We start from the raw sequence: 12,281 nt of genomic DNA on the forward strand, positions 1-12,281 counted from the left end.
GATTTTATAGTGTTTTTTTTTTTTTTTAAGGTTTTAAGGAATCAGGCCATTTTGAATGAATTCACCTGAAATACAAATAAAGTCTATAAGACTCCATTAATTTTTTTTAATTTATAACCTTTTAAAAATCTTTTTTCAAGTTTTATTTCTCTTCAAGTCAAATTTCAGTCATCAATTGAGAGGAACCAAAATATCGCCATTAAAAATTGAAGAAACAAAATAGGAAAAAAAAAAATGTTATTGCCACTATAAAATTTTCATTGTTCACTTTAAATTTTTATACTTAGGAAAAAAAATACATTTATATTACACTTTTAAAAATAATTCTTTATACAAATTTTTATTCTGATACAATGATATTTTACTCAAATTCTAGGAGAAGAATATTAAACTACGTCGCAATTGAGGTAAACCCGAAATCTTTCACTTTGCAACTAAGAGAAATATCATTAGATAGAGGGGTGAGTGCAGTCTGGGTTGGTTCAGCTTTGGGTTCAAAACACGATCCAACCCAAGTTCCAAACCACAATTGCGATTTAACATGCACACGTTACCAAATGAATTTTTGTATGCTACGGTCAGAGAGTTTTTTAGCGCATGCAATATATTTAGTCAAAAACTCCGAAAACCCAATTAAAAACTGAATTATAACTCATAAATTTTGAGAAAATATAAAATTAAATTTTAAGAAATCTTTTACGTGTGAATTAAGGAAAATATTACAATACCTTATGATGCTATCATACCATTTATTGAGGCCCAAAACCATACGTTTCGGATACAAACCCGCACCCAACAAATCTTCGCATTTAAAAATACATTCATCATCTTAAAAGCACCACAAACATGCATTATACTGTTCTTGCAAACCAAAAATGAAAGAGGAGGAGGAGGAGGAGGAAGGAGGAGGGAGGAGGGGAAGGGGAGACCCGGGGGGGGAGATAATTCTGACACCAAAAACTTCGGCAACATTAAAATAAAAGAATACGCTTATCAATCCAGATGGAAAATTACAACTGTTCAAACATCTCACCTAAATCTACACGACAAAACGGAGGGATTCCCTCATGGAACTCTAAACTAAATCTACAGGGATCATGCCGTACAGTTAACATTAGAAGTCTGCCATACCACGGATAATAATAAACGACACGGAAAAAACGGAAACTTGTAAACATAGATGTTTGATAAGATAAGGCGTCCATTACTTGACACTGGCCATTTTTTTGTATGATGTTCCAATGACGCTTGTATCGCACCTCAAGCAGCTGCCTGGATCGGCCCATTTGACCTATAGCCACGTCCCCTTCCACGAAACCCTCCCCTCCCACGGCCACGACCTGCACACCAATATTGTATTGAGAACCAACGCATAAACAATTTTCGGTTGGCTACATCAGGGCTGCCCATGGAAGTCAATCAAGCAAAAGAATCCGGGCATGCACACACTACTCTCGTGTGGCTATATACAAGGGGAAAAAAGGAGATATACATACCACGGCCACCTTGAGCACGTGCTTCTTCAATGTATCCTCCATCTTGCTGAGCATCGTACTGGGGACCATTGTACCCTCCTCTTCCACGGCCTCGGAAACCACGTCCTCGCCCACGGCCCCTACCCCTAAAGTTGCCCTGACTCTGGTCGTAACCTCCATCGTCATATTCAGTTGAGACAAAGCCATTCCCTACAATTATTATCAAAACAATTTAACCATTAAAACACTTCAAATGCCTGTTTTAAATCGAAAACTAGCTACCATTCAGGATATAATACTGTCCACCAATCAAGACACCTAAAACCATCACAACATTCTTGAATCACAATTACTCAAATCATTTTAGAACGTATCTATATTAAGGTATACCGGGTTGAAATTGGTAAAGGAAACCATTAAAGTGCCAGCAGAATTAATAGAAGAAAATTATAGAAAAAGGCAAGTAAAAGTGTAGAAACAATCTAACAGGCTACCTCTGAACCTTCCCCTTCCTCTGCCACGTCCACGTCCACGACCATTTGTTGTGCCCTCTGCAGAGAACAGAAATGTTCAACAAAATGTAGAGTAATACTAGAGGAGGAGGGGGGAGGGAAGAAGACAATTGCTAATTAAATGAATGTGGTTAGTAAAATGGTAGTACCTCCTTCATAATCAATCTCCGTTGATGCCTTCACAAGCTCGGCAGGTAAAGGGGGCTGATACCTGATGGTAGCAGTAGTTCACAAATGTTAATATGAACAACGGAAAAGGAACAACGGAACATAATTAGTACCCGAGTTTCATTTTCGACATGAAAGCAAGCAACTTATACTTGCAGACCGTAACAACATATACAACTATTCTGCTATAATTTCTTAGCCTAATTTGTAAAGAAGGTTCTTACATATCTTAATGTGTGACTCAGCAATCCATAATGCTAATAACCAATGTAAATTGTGTATACATGTATTAGATACACAATTTATAAATAACCAGAGTTATAGGAGATCCTCCACTCCTTTGAGTAATATGGTTCCATATATTGTCAGGAAGAGATTCTACATACGCTAAGACAACTTGACTACACCCTCGGGTTATATTTCAAACAAGAAAAAGGTAACTAGTAGAAACTCACCCGATGGAGGATTGATTTATTTCCTTCTTTGAGAGAGTTATCACAATCATTGACACATGCCTTGTTGTCTCCAGACTGTGACAAAAACAGGACAACACGAGGTATAAAGTCACCAATAACAGACAAGGCCAAAAAAATAGTACCCCTCATGAGGTACTGCAACAAATCAGAGGTGTTCAAAATACAGTTTAAAGTTTAAACTAGGCTTACGTATCAAGGCCTTCCTCAAGAGGTTCATAGATATCAGTTATGTCTGTGGAACCAATTGTAGTGTTCTGATGAAGACCAACAATTCTTCTCTGAAACAACAGTAATAAGAATATCTTGTCAGCCTAATCCAAGAACGGAAACAAACATCTCACAAACAATATATAACGATTCAGAACAAGACACATAACCTTGATTAACTCCACAATCGTTACAGTCTTGTTGATGGCTCTTCCCATGGCCTTGAACACAACTTCATCCGATCCTTTTTCCTGCAAGGATGCGGCACAAGCGGATAAAGAAAACCTAAGGTATTGTAATAACTAATATAGGTCTAAAATAACCTAAATTACATCCGAAGTCTCTTGGATAAGCAAAATCTAAGGTGCTGTATCAAGTAATATAGGTTTATCAAAACCTAACATAAATTCGAAATCTCTATTCAATCTTTATTCATTCATCCCTACGCATTCTCAAACTTCCATACGCATTATATACTACCATATAATCGCATACGAGCAGAAAATCAACAGCAGCAGGTAAACACACAAGATTAACATCATGGTTTGAATTTGTTTCATCATAATACACAACAAAATTTCATTATTTTCAATTTTTTTTTTCAATTCTATGCATCCGAAAGCAGAAATTAAACACAAAAAATGGAAGCAAAAGAAATAGAGGAGAGGGAGAGAGAGACCTGAAGCAGGGTCATGGCGTAGGTGATGTAGTTGCGCATCCTGCCCTGACTGGTAATCCTAATCTCGTTCTCATCGATAGGCGTCTCCACTCTCGGCTTCTCCACTCTCTGGTAACGATCCATCTCTTCCGCCCTACAATTTTTTAAAAGCACAGAATTAATCATCTCCAAAAAAACCAAAAGAAAATTTAAATTAAACAATCACGCTATACAAATTCCAGGACAAACAAAACAAAACCAGGTCCCAAACGCACAGCTCAACACAAACAACAAAATCAAAAAATTTCTCGGGAAAACAGATTCTCGGAAACCAAACAGAAGCTAAGGAGGCGGAACATGCAGAATCGACAGGGGAGAGAAGGAAACGGAGGGTTGGATCTGGACGGAGAGAGGAAGGGGAACGTACCGGTGGTGGTGGTGGTGATTCAAAAAAGGATAAGTAAGCGCTCCACACAAAAATAAAGCCCTCTTCTACGGCTTCGTTTTTCTTTTACGCCCTAATCCGCAGCGCGGGGTTGTCTCTTGGTTTATATAGTCTCCACGAAACTACCCTAACCACGATCTTTACTTCCTTCCCCGTCTATGTCTCCAATCAGTTGCTACTTCCTCAAGGGGTTTGTAGAGCCCGGCCCATATACGGTGTTGACCCTCTCATAATTTTCAAATATCAATGAATAAAAAACACACTTTGCAATGTCGTATTTTTATAATTTCGTCTTTCTCTTTAAACTTTCAATTTGATTTTAAACCTCTATTTTTTTTTCATTTCTTCTAAGTTTTCCATGTTAAATATTCTGTAAAATTGATGGTTATTTTCTTCCATTTTATACAATAGAATTGCATATGTGTAACTTTAATTATTTTCTTAATTATTTCTCATAACTCGATTATTATATTTTCCAAGTATTTATCAGAGTTTCAAGTATTTATTTTTTTACCCTGTAGATATGGTATTTTGTTGACGTATATACCCCTAAAAATTAGTCATGTTCGTTACGCATACAGAAATTTTGAACATTTATGACAATTAATTGGTCGTTACATTGGCCCTACTTGTAAGTTTAGAGAGACTTGTCACTTAGTATTAAGGTCTAGTAGTATTCTTCTTCAAATGCAGGTGAAAAGTCTTAGGCCCTGTTTGGTATTGCTTTTTTTTTTTTTTTACTAAAAACTGCTTCACTTTAAAGTTAAGCAGTAAAAAAGAGTTTGGTAAAAGTAAAATATTCTGCTTATTTTAAAAGCAACAGACTCCAGACAACAACTTTTAAAAGCAACATGTAAAATGCTTTAAAAAGCTGTTTTAATAAAAAGCATAGTTCGGTCTTTTAAAAGCTACTTTTTTTTTTACTAAAATATTCCTTCCCCGTCTATGTCTCCAATCCGTTACTACTTCCCCTCGCCCAATCTTACCTTTTGGGCCTGCTGAGTACGCATAAAAGCCTTAGGGTTTGTGGAGGCCGGCCCATATATAGTATTGAGCCTCTCATAATTTTCAAATATCAGTGAACAAAAAACACAATTTACAATGTCATAGTTTTGTGATTTCGTCTTCTCTGTAAACTTTCAATTCGATTTTGAACTTCTATTTTTTTTCAATTCGTCTAAGTTTTCCATGTTAAGTTGATGGTTATTTTCTACCATTTTATACAATAGAATTGCATATGTGTAACTTTAATTATTTTCTTAATTGTTTCTCATAACTCGATTATCATATATTCCAAGTATTTATCAGTTTCAAGTATTTATTAGTTTACCCTATAGATATTGTATTTGTTGACGTATATACCCCTAAAAATTAATCATGTTCGTTATGCATACATAAAGTTTGAACATTTGTGACAATTAATTTTACATTGGCCCTAATTGTAAGTTTAGAGAGACTTGTCACTTGTTACTAAGGTCTAGTAGTATTTTTTTTCAAATGCACGTGAGAAGTCTTAGGTCCTGTTTGGTATTGCTTTTTTTTTTTTTTTCCTAATAACTGCTTCACTTTAAAGTTAAGCAGTAAAAAAGTGCTTGGTAAAAGTAAAATATTCTGCTTATTTTAAAAGCAACATACTCCAGACATCATCTTTTAAAAGTAGCATGTAGATTGCTTTTAAAAGCTATTTTAATAAAAAGCATAGTTGGGTCTTTTAAAAGCTGCTTTTTTTTTTTTTTACTAAAATATTCCTTCCCCGTCTATGTCTCCAATCAATTACTATTTCACCTCGCCCAATCTTACCTTTTGGGCCAGTTGAGTACGAATAAAAGCCTTAGGGTTTGTGGAGGCCGACCCATATATAATGTTGAGCCTCTCATAATTTTCAAATATCAATGAACAAAAAACACAATTTACAATGTCGTATTTTTGTGATTTCATCTTCTCTGTAAACTTTCAATTTGATTTTAAACCTCTATTTTTTTTTTTTTCAATTCGTCTAAGTTCTCAGTTTCAAGTATTTATTATTGAGTGCTACTATTACCACCCATCTGTCTTATTTCTACACCCGCTCTTTATTAAAAAGTTTAATTACCAATTTATCCTCACGTAAAATGTCAAATAAGGACTAAGGGAAACAAGATCAGATCGTTCACTTCCACCCACACTCCCAGCAACTCGTAATCTCAATTCCCAAACGTCTCGTCGTCACTTTATTCCTTCTAAATTTTAATTTATGTTTATTGGATCCTAAATTATTGAATCACGAATTGATCTTTGTATTCGTCGAGCTCGTCATGGTACAAATCCCAAACACACTGAATGCATCAAGCCATATATGGATGTCATAAGAGTTTCTTTCTCTATCGATTTCACTTCTTATTCTTTCGGCTTTGATTCTATGATTGGTTGAGCGACTGACTCTTCGTTCTATTGTTGCATTACCTCCGTGGTCAGCCATGGGGATAGTCGGGATGGTGGTAAAAAGTGTAGAATGGTGGTCGCTGTTTTACTTCCCTCTATTTCAATCATATAAATATAATCATTTTCCTTATATTAAAATATTATTTAAATAATTAAAAAATAGATGGGAGAACAGGCTAGAGAAGCAATATGGATGTCAAGGGGTAGGTTGTACTTCTCATCAGTCAGTAATGGTTATGGGAAGGGGTGGGTTGTGTTGGTGAACAGTGTCAAGGGTGGAGATTGGAAGGGTACTTTGGGGATAATGGTGGGTGGGAAGATAGTAGGTTATTTTTCTTATTTTGTATGGTGGGTGAGATTATAACGTGGGTGTAAACATAGGACAATGCGTATAGTAACACTCTTATTATTTTACCCTATAGATATGGTATTTTGTTGACGTATATACCCCTAAAAATTAGTCATGTTCGTTATGCATACAAATATTTTGAACATTTGTGACAATTAATTGGGCGTTACATTGGCCTTAATTGTAAGTTTAGAGAGATTTGTCAGTACTAAGGTCTAGTAGTGTTCTTCTTCAAATGCAAGTGAGAAGTCTTAGGCCTTGTTTGATATTGCTTTTTTTTACCAAAACTGCTTCACTTTAAAGTTAAGCAGTAAAAAAGTGTTTGGTAAAAGTAAAATATTCTACTTATTTTAAAAGCAACAGACTCTATACAGCAGTTTTTAAAAGCAGCATGTAGGTTGCTTTAAAAGCTATTTTAATAAAAAGCATAGTTGGGTTTTTAATAAATATTTTTAATTGTTGTGTACCTTGATTTATCTTTTTTAGGTGACATTATTTAGCTTTCCACACACATTTTATCCTTTAGAGAAAAAAAAGTAAACGCTACCATTGTCACCACCATCATTACCTCCACCTCCACCATTGTTGCCACCACCACTACCACCACCGCCACCATTGTTACCACCATCGATGCCGCCATCGCCACCACCACAACCATGCATCACTACTGCAACTGCCATCACTACCATTACAACCACAACTGCCACTACCACCATTATTGCCGCAACCACCACCACTGTTGTTGTCACCCTCACTCCTACTATTATGTACATTTGTTATTGTATATAGTTATATTACTTTTCCATTAAATTTTACCAAACGCTTTTACGCTGCTTTTTATACTCACAACACTTTTAAAATTTAGTTAGCCAAACGCTCATCAGCTTTAATTTACAGCTGATTATTCTTAAAGCACAACAAAAGCAATTTTTAAAAAAGCATAGCAATCCCAAACTGACCCTTATTAGGTTCAAATTTCGAAAAATATATCATTTCGAAAAAATAGACTCAAAAATCAAATTGAAAGTAAGAACAAGGGGGCATTGCTAAAACTTTCCTTTTAACATAATATGTGAGAGGTCAACCAAATGCCGCTAGACCAATTAATCATGTGATCTTGTCAAAGCTAATCGAAAATAACCTATTTTCACCTACAAATCACACACCCCTAGTTAATTTCTATAATTTGATATTCTTTAATTCATTCGATAGGATGACCGTAAATTACGAGAGTGTGAGGAATAAAAAAGCGTGTGCGAATAGCACATCCCAAAAAAAGAAAAGGAAAACCCGCCTCTGAGAGTCTTCCCCACCTCAAAAGGATGGACGCCGTGGCCAAGCCACCACCGGTCCCCTTTTTGAATAAAAAAATAACCTTACCACTATCTTGGATCAAAAATGACCTCCCCTTCTACTGTTCTTTGCCATTGGTAATTGGAAAACTGCAACCAACATGAAACGACCTTTAACAAGGCAAATAGTAATACGAGACAAGAGGGACAAAAGTCTCAAGCAGACTGGATGCCTTTTTCACAATTGTTACAGATCAATAATTCCATGACTACAATTCACAGATAAATCTACACTGGACCCAGCATTGTTGAGTTTATTCTTCAACCAACCAAGCACATCAAGCAATTAGCTCAGTCCTTCACAAGAAGAATTGCACACTTTCTTGGCTCTTTGGCGCCCCGTTACCAACAACTAACGGATCAATGATTTTTTTCCACCCGTTAAAATCCAGACTGGAGCCAGCATCTGGCAATACAAATCCATTGACAAAGAAAGTAGGTGTTCCGTACACCCCTCTTGAAGTGCTAAACTGCATGACGAAAGACAATGAACATGAAAAAACCGAATATTGGGAAGACTACACGGTTCTAATGGTCAACCATATGACTCCGGCAAATGAGAGATTGTGTGTGCGGTAGCATTTTTCATAATGTGCCTAATTGTAACACCAATATAAGCATACTAGTTATTCGAAATTATATGTAACGTAGAAACGACATATACTGCATTACCTTGAAGGAAACCCTTGTTTTCAGATCCGTTTTCAGGTCACTGAAGCCGAATTCAAGGGCGCTGTGATAGGAGTTCCCAATCACTTCTGTGACAGAGTTCACTAGGTCATTTACAACAGCAACCCTGGAAATGTTGCGAGTTTGAGCATTATAATACCTCTCCTGTTTAATTTTTTGAGACAATTTCAGATCAACAGAAACTTCAATACCAACAACACATAGATATCTTGGCTAATAAGCTACCAAGCAACCAAATAGTAGCTTTCGTCTAAGAAATATGAGCTCGAAATCCAGCGAATTAGCCTAGCAGCTGAGTAATGGATCGAATAAGTGAATTCCCGAGAGCGAGTCAAGAAATTTCTACATAATGCAGATTGCAGATGGATAGATCGATAGTAGCAAATGAAAAACAAGTAGAAATCAGCCCCCAAATTTTTGGGATATGCTACGAAATTAACAACTAATGACGTGATCTTAACCTGATTCTTGAAGAACCACTCCAACAATGGGAATGTAGCAGAAGGTTTCAGCTGATTTACGATGTGCAGAGCCCGAGAAGTAACGAAAGCATTGTCATGGTAACTGCAGTTTCAAAAACAAGATTCTTTGAGTAATTTCATATCTACCGATCAGGGTTATCGGCTAAAATTTAACCTGGCGCCTCAAAGTCTGATTTTTGCAAAACTAAGACTGGTTTATTTGTCGGTTTAAGCTCTACGCTAACAAGACTTCCCACTTTGCGAGGAACGCAGACTTATCCTTACTTTGCAGACATGCTATTTGTCGGTTTCATTTTCATTAATTTAATCGCTTTGATTTTTCGTTGTACATAAGCTTCTGACTTCAAATTCATAACATGCAATCGATTTCTCAAAAACTACACGACTTCAATTGCTCATATTGGCCATTTACCATGGTGGAAAAGTGCTGAGCCTTGCACGATGATGTGAGTTCAAACCCCGTCGGCTAATCTAACCATTAATCTAACAACATCTATCGGTTGAAAAAAAAAAAAATTGTTCTTATCCAACTTCTGACAAACATATAGGCAGAGAGAGAGAGAGAGAGAGAGAGAGAGGGGAATCTGTTACTTACGGCAACGGTAAGAGGTGAATTGCCACAGTGACGCGAGGGGCGTAGTGCTCGACGACTTGTTTGAGGGGCGGCCAGGCATCCCTGCTGTCTGGGCAGACCGGGTCGAAGAAAGCTTCGATTAGGATCGAATCGGAGTCAACTAGGTGATGTCCGTACAAAAACCCATCGTATTTTGAAGGGGGCAAGCTCTGCGCGCATCCGCTCAAAACCAGCACGAACAACAACGTTAAAGCTGTTTCGAGTTTAAGGATTCTGTGCTTTGATTCCGCCATTCCTTTTTCTTCCGCTTTTGTCTCTCTGTCTCTTCGAGTGGACCGTATGAAGGCAAATCACCTGAGCTGCACCAAGACTGCATGTAACCGCCTGTGGAAATGTATCTTCCCTGGATTTTGACAAAATTAAATTAAATGGTTAATTTTGTATCTTCCCGGGTTTAAGGCTAAATTAGTTGGTAAATAATTGATTAAACTTTGGGCCTCCTGCTGGTGGAATCAGGCAGCCCAAGCGTCTGCGGTTGTATTAAACAGTCAAGTACGTAATTTTTTTTGAGAAGTTATTGTTTTTTTTTTTTTTTTTTAACAAACGATATTATCAACACTAAAAGGAAGGGGTAAACTTAGCCTCACAATGGACTAAAAATAATGTGGTTCAAATTCGCCTTTGGCAAGAATCGAACCTAAGACCTCTCAATTACAAGTAAAGAGAAATATCAGCAGACCGTAATACTGAGTGACAAGTTATTGTTTGGTACTCATTCTGTTTTTATTTTTGATATCAAAAATGTGATATTCTATAATCCATAGGCAGAGAAGTTCAAACTCGAATTAAAAAAAATGGTTTTACTTCTTTGGCCAACTAACTTAACATACATCCGCGCAAATCGTTTTACTAGAATTAACGGAACCGAAATTCGGGTTAAGAGATCGTACAAGAATTGTCAAGAAAAACTAAGAAACTATAACACTTTGCAATTATAGTATTAATTGTTGTGATGAGTTTTGCGACATCGTGGACAAGTAGGTAACTTGCAACGCATCAAATTTAGGAAGTTTGAATCGTGTTCACCATCTGGTCCACATTTCATGGGCCTATTCTCTCCTTACCAACAGGCAAACAACAGAATAAACGTTTCTTGTTCCTTGTGGGCCTTTTTAGTAGAGTGTTGAGTGTGCCAAAGGCCTATAAAGGGACACACTAACTTAAAGGTCTCGTTTGGTATGCAGAGTGAGATGAGTTATTTTCAATCAAATTGGACTTGTAGCCCAACCAATGTTTTGGCAAGAGAAATTAAAACATAGATTGGATTGGCTACAAACCCGAAATAGGAAAAATATGATGCGTTATGTTACCCAACCACACGCATGAGTTATGTAACTCATCCCTACCTAAGGCTCAATCTTATCCAGTTTACCAAAACGGACCAAAGAGTTTACGAAGACATAGGCATAATTTTGTTAGGCAAGACCAAAAATTTGAATTTGATTTAATTTTATAATTTTGTTAGGCCAGACCAAGAATTTCATTTGTATACAATTGATAGTGTTAAGGGTAATTCCAAGCAAATAAAGTTGTCGATTTTACGAGAGTCGATGAAAATATGTGTCGTAAACAGCTTTTAAGTAATTGATTTTTACTTAAAACATACTGCAAGAGGGAAAATAGTTGTACTGATGTGAATAATATGTGGATGGCCCACAAGCATGGTTTGTTACTATTTATGCACAGTATTTTCACTATTCATTTGTGGAAAATTTGTAAAGTGAATAAACTTCTGGCCTCCTGTTGGAATCAGGTAGCCCAAGTGTCTGCGGATAATGTGAAAGAAATTGTATTAAACAGTCAAATACGCACTTTTTTTGAGAAGTTATTGTTTTTTTTTTTTTGGACAAACGATACTATCAACACTAGGGGGAAAGGGTAAGCTTAGCCTCACAATGGGCTAATAACAATGTGATTCAAATTCGCATTTGGCGATAATTAAACCTAAGATCTCTCACTTATAAGTGAAGAAAAATATCAATAAATCGTAGTATTGAGTGACAAGTTATTGTTTGCTACTCATTCTGTTTTTGTTTTTGATATCAAAAATGTGATATTCTATAATCTATAGGCAGAGAAGTTCAAACTCGAATTAAAAAAAAAAAGGTTATACTTCTTTGGCCAACTAGCTTAACATACATCCACACAAAATGTTTTACTCGAATTAACGGAACCAAAATTCGGGTTAAGCGATCATATAAGAACTGTCAAGAAAAAATAAGAAACTATAACACTTTGCAATTATAGTATTAATTATTGTGATGAGTTTTGCGACATCGTGGACAAGTAGGGTGACTTGCAAGGCATCAAATTTAGGAAGTTTGAATCGTGTTCACCATCTGGTCCACATTTCATGGCCCTATTCTCTCCTTAATCCCAACAGGCAAACAACAGAATAAATGTTTCTTGTTC

General features: G+C 36.4%; 2 protein-coding genes across 2 annotated transcripts; both read right to left on the reverse strand.

The window, feature by feature from the left end:
• Positions 1-971: 971 nt before the first annotated feature.
• On the reverse strand, positions 972-4,083 carry LOC125479358 (ribonuclease P protein subunit p25-like protein). The gene is made up of 9 exons (XM_048588582.1): positions 3,924-4,083; positions 3,518-3,650; positions 3,009-3,089; positions 2,821-2,909; positions 2,611-2,685; positions 2,137-2,198; positions 1,970-2,026; positions 1,497-1,685; positions 972-1,340 (listed from the first exon to the last, which is right to left on the reverse strand). The coding sequence occupies exons 2-9, from the start codon at positions 3,638-3,640 to the stop codon at positions 1,261-1,263; spliced, it is 756 nt and encodes a 251-aa protein (XP_048444539.1). The 5' UTR covers positions 3,641-3,650; positions 3,924-4,083; the 3' UTR covers positions 972-1,260.
• A 4,126-nt stretch (positions 4,084-8,209) lies between these two features.
• On the reverse strand, positions 8,210-10,129 carry LOC125479158. Its single transcript, XM_048588213.1, has 4 exons — positions 9,831-10,129; positions 9,215-9,317; positions 8,736-8,897; positions 8,210-8,533 (listed from the first exon to the last, which is right to left on the reverse strand). Exons 1-4 carry the CDS (start codon positions 10,100-10,102, stop codon positions 8,363-8,365), a joined length of 708 nt encoding a protein of 235 aa, XP_048444170.1. The 5' UTR covers positions 10,103-10,129; the 3' UTR covers positions 8,210-8,362.
• Between the last annotated feature and the right edge of the window lie 2,152 nt (positions 10,130-12,281).

Source organism: the organism of the source record quoted next, unplaced genomic scaffold, assembly GCF_019419815.1.
Source record: "Pyrus x bretschneideri cultivar Hongxiangsu unplaced genomic scaffold, Pyrus_bretschneideri_v1 Contig28, whole genome shotgun sequence".
NCBI classification, from domain to species: domain Eukaryota; kingdom Viridiplantae; phylum Streptophyta; class Magnoliopsida; order Rosales; family Rosaceae; genus Pyrus; species Pyrus x bretschneideri.

Excerpts from the sequence above, each read along its gene's own strand:
- LOC125479358 (XM_048588582.1), bottom strand. The coding sequence starts at position 3,640 with ATGGATCGTTACCAGAGAGTGGAGAAGCCGAGAGTGGAGACGCCTATC. Across the intron at positions 1,686-1,969 it reads AGGAAGGGGAAGGTTCAGAG|GGAATGGCTTTGTCTCAACT; the intron begins GTAGCCTGTTAG and ends TAATAATTGTAG. Across the intron at positions 1,341-1,496 it reads ACGTGCTCAAGGTGGCCGTG|GTCGTGGCCGTGGGAGGGGA; the intron begins GTATGTATATCT and ends ATTGGTGTGCAG.
- LOC125479158 (XM_048588213.1), bottom strand. The coding sequence starts at position 10,102 with ATGGCGGAATCAAAGCACAGAATCCTTAAACTCGAAACAGCTTTAACG. Across the intron at positions 8,898-9,214 it reads AGTGGTTCTTCAAGAATCAG|GAGAGGTATTATAATGCTCA; the intron begins GTTAAGATCACG and ends AAAATTAAACAG. Across the intron at positions 8,534-8,735 it reads AAACAAGGGTTTCCTTCAAG|TTTAGCACTTCAAGAGGGGT; the intron begins GTAATGCAGTAT and ends TTCGTCATGCAG.